Source organism: Chenopodium album, chromosome 5 (genome assembly GCF_948465745.1).
Source record: "Chenopodium album chromosome 5, dcCheAlbu1.1, whole genome shotgun sequence".
In the NCBI taxonomy this organism is placed as follows: Eukaryota; Viridiplantae; Streptophyta; class Magnoliopsida; order Caryophyllales; family Amaranthaceae; genus Chenopodium; species Chenopodium album.
The window spans coordinates 7,935,804-7,942,336 of record NC_137838.1 but is presented as its reverse complement, the minus strand read 5'-3'; the positions used below and the strand labels follow the sequence as shown (position 1 = coordinate 7,942,336).

At 41.6% G+C, this 6,533-nt stretch overlaps 1 protein-coding gene across 1 annotated transcript; it reads right to left on the bottom strand.

Moving 5' to 3' along the window:
• Positions 1 to 776: 776 nt before the first annotated feature.
• On the bottom strand, positions 777 to 1,919 carry LOC145630297 (protein LIGHT-DEPENDENT SHORT HYPOCOTYLS 4-like). The gene has a single exon (XM_081682546.1). It carries the CDS (start codon positions 1,698 to 1,700, stop codon positions 1,035 to 1,037), a length of 666 nt encoding a protein of 221 aa, XP_081538672.1. The 5' UTR covers positions 1,701 to 1,919; the 3' UTR covers positions 777 to 1,034.
• Positions 1,920 to 6,533: the final 4,614 nt, after the last annotated feature.

The window sequence follows — 6,533 nt, the reverse complement described above, 5'->3', positions numbered from 1 at the left end:
TTATACTTGTACATTACAATCAAAGGTATTGAACTATAGATCTTAATTACTATTTCAATGGTTACTATTGATTTAATTTGTAGCCAACAGTAAACTTAATGAATGGACGAAATTGTTCCCCTAAATAGATATAATTGATACATGTAATTAATTACATGAAACAATAAAAATACGGTATAATTACCTAGGATCCCTAATTCCTAGCTAGGAACTAAACTACACATTTAACAACCTTAAATAGTTTCACATTTATCTTCAAGTAGAAAAGTGCAAATGTACAACTATACAAGATTTTTTTTTTTTAACAATATATTCTTAATTACTATTGCATGTCGAATTCCTAGTTATGTTTCATTTATTGGATACAATTAGACTGTACATATATAGTGAGCAACACAAGTGATCTAATTCCCAAATTAGGCAAAATAAAAATTATAAAAATGTCATAAAAATAATTTGTAGCATGCAACCAAAAATAAACAAAAACCAAAACCCTTTAAAACTTCCCTTAAATGCTCGACAAATCTGACAGAAAATCTTCACAAAAGGGTCTCTTCCATTTTCTCCCCCTTTTCCTAACACATAGTGTTTTGATTTGACTACCCAATTACCTTCTCCACCTCCATTTTTAAATTTATTTGATTAATACCCTTTTCTATGATCTCACTTACCACATCCACAAAATTAAAATTGAATTTAAATCATTAAATAGTAAAAAATAATCATCATATTTCAATTTAACTTCAAAATTGTAAAAATAAATGTTTTTTTTTTTTTCACTTGTCATCACATATTGTTGACATGAAGTATGTAGTAGAAGATACTAGGTATAGTACAATATAACAAGATCATACTATATTAGTACTAAAAATCTTCCATTTTCATTTATACCTAAATTTGTTGTAGTAGAGACTACTAGAGTAGTTCCATAGTTGGAATAATAATGACTACTAAGAGAAAAATTAATTAACTAGGGTACACATAATTTAGAATAATTGAACTTACCATGATATATGATGATTGATAACTTATTTTTATGGGAAACTTCTTTCCCCAGCACCACCACCACCCCCATTTCCATGATGTGCATCCATGGTGAGTCCAGTTAGTAATCCGATGCTGCTGCCGCCACTGGACTCACCATGGAGGTGGTGGTGCTGAAGAGGCGGCAGCGGGGGCTGGGGCATTGGCCGGGAGGACGTGGTCGCAGGCGGAGGCCGCTTGCGCTTCTTCTTCTCGTAGCTGATGCCCCTAGCCTTAGCCTGGGAGTCCCTGACCTCGCGAAGGTAAAGCCTAACAGCTCGAGCCCCGAACGGGTTACTCTCAGGCGGGCCACCGTTCTCCTCATAGGCCGCCCTAAGACGGCCTATGAGAGCATCGAGTGAGCCCCACGCTTGACGGAGCGGGCAAGGGCAGGGAGCAGGTGGATTAGGGTGTCCGAAAAACGGGCAGCCCGGATTATGAACCTTAGTCTTTCCAAATTGATCCAAGTACCTTAAAAACTCCAAAACGTGGGCCCCACTACAACGGGACAACGTTAACGGAGGACGGTGGTTTCTCAAATACTGCCCGAAAGTGTTCCAATCTCTTCTCTTCTGATTCTCGTACCTACTTAACTGCCCGCTGTTGTTGTTGTTGGCCGTTGTAGTAGCCGAAGACGATGACGACGACGACGACGATGGTGGTGGGATAAGATCCATTGAGTTTACTTATCTATTTGATATTTGTAGTTTATCAATTACTTACTTGCTCACAAACAATGACTCGAGTATATATGTTTAAGGTTTCTTTTCTTTTTGGTTGTTATGTTTGTTTGAACAAAACAAGATATAATAACACCTTTGTTGAAATTAAAGGAAGAAGGAATATCAAATATGAATGATATGATGATTGTGTTTTTCTTTCTTTCTTTTTTTTTCTAGCTTTTTGGGGAATATTATGTAAATAACTAATTTAGTAAATAAATGGATACTGTTAGATTTCGGGAAAACTCCTCAATCGAGTGTGTACCATTGATCATAATATATAGGGTTACAATCCTAGTCCTAATCTCGTTAGGAATCTAGTAAGATAAGTATACAAAATATATCAAAAATATATACAAAATATCCTAGCTCTGCGACAAATATTATCGTAAACTATAATATCTATCACACCCCCGCAGTCATAGCGGGAGGAGGTCGTACGCTAAGACTGGACCTAAATTCCAGAAATAATTCTCGTGGTAGGCCTTTAGTGAAAATGTCCGCAAACTGATATCTAGTAGGAACATGTAGAACCCGTACTTCCCCCAATGCAACCTTTTCTCGAACAAAATGAATATCCATCTCCACATGTTTTGTGCGTTGGTGTTGTACCGGGTTGCCAGAAAGGTAGATAGCACTGACATTATCACAATAAACTATAGTAGCCTGCCGTAGAGGACAATGTAACTCAAGTAATAAATTACGGAGCCAACACGCCTCAGAGACAACATTTGCGACGCCTCGATATTCTGCTTCTGCACTCGATTTAGACAAAGTATGTTGACGCTTTGATGACCAGGACACGAGGTTGTCCCCAAGGAAACAACAATAGCCCGAAGTAGAACGCCGGGTATCGGGACAACCTCCCCAGTCAGCGTCAGTGTAAGTAATCAATCGATGAGAAACAGTAGGATATAAATGTAAGCCGTGATCAATGGTACCCTGAACATAACGCAGAATGCGTTTCAATGCCTCATAATGAGGTTCCCGGGGATCATGCATAAATAGACACACCTGTTGTACCGCATAAGAAATATCTGGCCTGGTAAATGTGAGATACTGAAGAGCACCTGCTAAACTGCGATACAAAGTAGGATCCCGAAAAGGCGGTCCTGCATCTGCACTAAGTTTGGACTTAGTGTCAACTGGAGTAGCTGCAGGCTTACAAGAGGCCATACCTGCACGCTCTAAAATCTCCTGTGCATACTTTGCCTGTGAAAGTAGCATATAAGAGGGTTTGCGGGTCACCGCAATCCCCAAAAAATAACTCAAAGGACCCAAGTCAGTCATAGGGAACTCAGTTTGCAACTGAGAAATAATTCCAGTACGCAACCTGTCAGATGAGGTAGCTAAAATAATATCATCAACATATAAGAGCAAATATGCCATATCATCACCCTGCCGGAAAGTAAAAAGAGAGTTGTCACTCTTGGAAATGACAAAACCCAATTTGACTAGAAAATTTGCAAAGCGTTGGTACCAAGCTCTGGGAGCTTGTTTCAAACCATAGAGAGCCCTGCGGAGCCGACAAACATGAGTAGGAGCCCTCTGATCAACAAAGCCCGGAGGTTGATGCATATAAACAGTTTCCTGCAAATCACCATGTAAAAAGGCATTTTTGACATCTAGTTGATGTATCGACCACTTTTTAGCCAAAGCTAAACTGAGAACAGTACGAATAGTGGCCGGTTTAACTACCGGACTGAAAGTCTCATCACAATCCACACCTATCTCCTGCGACCTGCCATCACATACAAGACGAGCTTTGTGCCTTTCAAGGTCACCATTAGACTTATATTTATGTTTAAATAGCCACATACAATTAACAACATTCACCCCCGCAGGCCTAGGCACCAACTCCCATGTCCCTGTTTTAATTAAAGCACTATACTCATCATTCATCGCCGCATTCCAATTTTGGTCATTTAAAGCTTGCTTATAAGACTTTGGAAGGGGTGATTTGTGAGGATGTGGGCCCGAAAGAGGAACGGTAAGGTTACAATATTTCGGGTTAGGCTTAAATATTCCCCGTTGACTACGGGTTATAGGAGGCGATGGGGGTGGTGGTCGTGTAGGCTGTATGGGTGGGATGCCACGCATAGGCGGCGGTGTGTAAGTAGGTGGTGAGGGTGGGGCCGTAGGTGAGTCAGTGTGTCCACTGTTTGGTTGAGGAGTACGCTGCAAAGGTGAGTTGGGAGGGGTATGGGTTAATTGCTGGGCCGTATGTCTAAGGGGGTTATTTGGGCTTGTAGTGGAGCTAGATGGGCCTTTAGTTTGTGGGGTTGGGCTGACTGCATTGTGGGTTGGGGTGGCAGTAGGTGTAAGATGGCGAAAAATGGCATGAGTGAGTAAAGGAGACGACTCACTTTCACCCAAAAAATCATAAGATTTTAGACTAAATTTTTCCAAGTTTTGATATGGAAAGGTTGACTCATCAAAAGTAACATGTCTAGAAAAAATGATTTTATGAGTGTGAAGGTCTAAACACCTATAACCACGGTGATTTGGTGGATAACCCAAGAAAATGCAAGGAGCGGACCTAGGAGCTAATTTATTAGGAATAGTGGAGGAAAGGTTCGGAAAACAAAGACAACCAAAAACACGAATGTGAGTGTAGGAAGGTATGACTCCAAACAAGGCTTGAGCCGGAGTTATGTTTTTGAGAACCTTAGTGGGTAATATATTAAGAATATAAGTAGCCGTCTCAAGAGCATAATTCCAGTATGAAGGTGGTAAGGAGGCATGAAATAGCATAGTGCGCTTGATATTATTTAGAGTGCGGATCATTCTCTCGGCTTTCCCGTTTTGGGATGAAGTGTGAGGACAAGAGAAGCGGAAGACAATACCATGATCAATACAAAATTGTTTAAAGGGGTCGTTGTCAAATTCGCGACCATGGTCACTTTGAAAGGATTTTACGGGTCTTTCAAACTGTGTGTGCACATATTGTTTAAAGGCTAAGAATTTTTTAAAAGCTTGAGATTTATAAACAAGAGGAATGGTCCACACATAATGAGTGAAATCATCTAGGAGAACTAAGTAATATTTGTGACCACAAGTACTACGAATTGGAGATGTCCACAAATCAGCATGAATAATATCAAAAGCACAAGTAGTTTTGCTATTAGAGGAATAAAAAGGAAGTCTAGTATGTTTTCCAAGTTGACAAGAATTGCAAAAGGTGGAGACTTGCTCCTTATTACAATCAATAAAATTACTATTCCTAAGAAAATTTAAAGAAGGGGCTCCAAGGTGTCCTAGTCGATCATGCCATGTGGATGAAGAAACGGCTGTGAGGGAGGTGGCAAGGCAAGATGTTGGTGTAGTGGTAGTGACTGGATAGAGGTCGTCGTGGCTATTGCATCTCGTGATTATTTTCCCCGTGCGAAGGTCCTTCACAGAAAAACCATAAGGGTCAAATTCTATAGAAACCGAATTGTCAGAGGTAAATTTTCTAACTGAAATAAGGTTCTTAATAATTTGTGGGGCAAAGAGAACATCACGAAGGGCTAATTTGTTATCGGGAAAGGTTGTGTGACCATAACCAAAAATTGGAATACGATGACCATTACCAACTAAAATATGATTATTCGTGCTTAAATTAAACAAGGGTAAGAGAATACCAGAGTTGTTTGTCATGTGAGACGATGCACCGGAGTCCATATACCAACCGTCATTTGGATTTGCCAAAGTCATAGTTGAAAAAGCATTCCCGAGCTCTGTGGGAGTCATGAGTTGTCCGTGGGGCTGTTGGGTTGCCATGAAACTTTGCTGTTGGGCCGGTGCTTGTGAATATTGATGTCCTCTGATCTGGGCTTGAGGATATGGGTAAGGAGGCCTGACCCAGTTAGGTTGTGGAGACCACATAGGAGCCCAAGTATAACCATAAGGTAATTGGGCAGGTGGGCCGGCCCACTGATTTTGTGAAGGGGGGCCTTGAGATTGTGGTTGCTGTTGTTGAGCAGCGTTGGATTTGCTTGGAGCTTGGCCACGCCCCCTACCACGACCCTTGCCGCCCTTACCTCCTCTGCCGGAGCTCGTGCCGCGGCCAGACTGCCGACCATCACCGCCGCCGCCACCACGTGGTTGGCCTGACTGGGTGGCTTGGCTTGGAGCCGAAGAACACTCTCCTTGGTGTGCAAGGAAAGATTGTGCAGCTGGAGCGGATTCATTGGATCGCCGGGATTCTTCGAGAAGCAATCGAGACCTAGCTGTCTCGAACGAAGGAAGGGGTTCAGTCTGCTGAATCATTGTAGCCACGGTGTCAAAGTCCGTGTTAACAAGGCCCGAGACAAGCCGAATAACCAATTTTTGTTCCGACACGGGTTGATCGACGTTAGCTAATTGATCTTTGAGAGTCTTTAACTGACGACAATAAGAAGAGATGTCAGGGAAATTGGAAAGGTGCAAAGCGTTAAATTGATTTTCAAGATATACGGCTCTAGTGTTCTTGTTATCCTGAAAAATCGCTTTGAGTTTATCCCAAATTTGTTGAGCCGTTGCTCCCTTGGTTAGGATTGTATCAAGTAAATCTGCAGAAATTGTGCCATAAATCCAATTTTTCACTACCGAATCAAGTCGGTTCCACATAGCTTCAGAGATGTCCGTTGGTTTGGGAGTTTTGGGATCAATGTGGTCTAGAACATTGAAGGCATGAGCATGACACTCAAAGAGTTCTACCCAATTAGAGTATTGGACCTTTTCTCGATCAAGAATTAGCGGGATCGCATTCTTGATGTTGTTTACACCTAGTGCAGGATGAAACTCGGAGGTAGGAGGCTGTGGGGG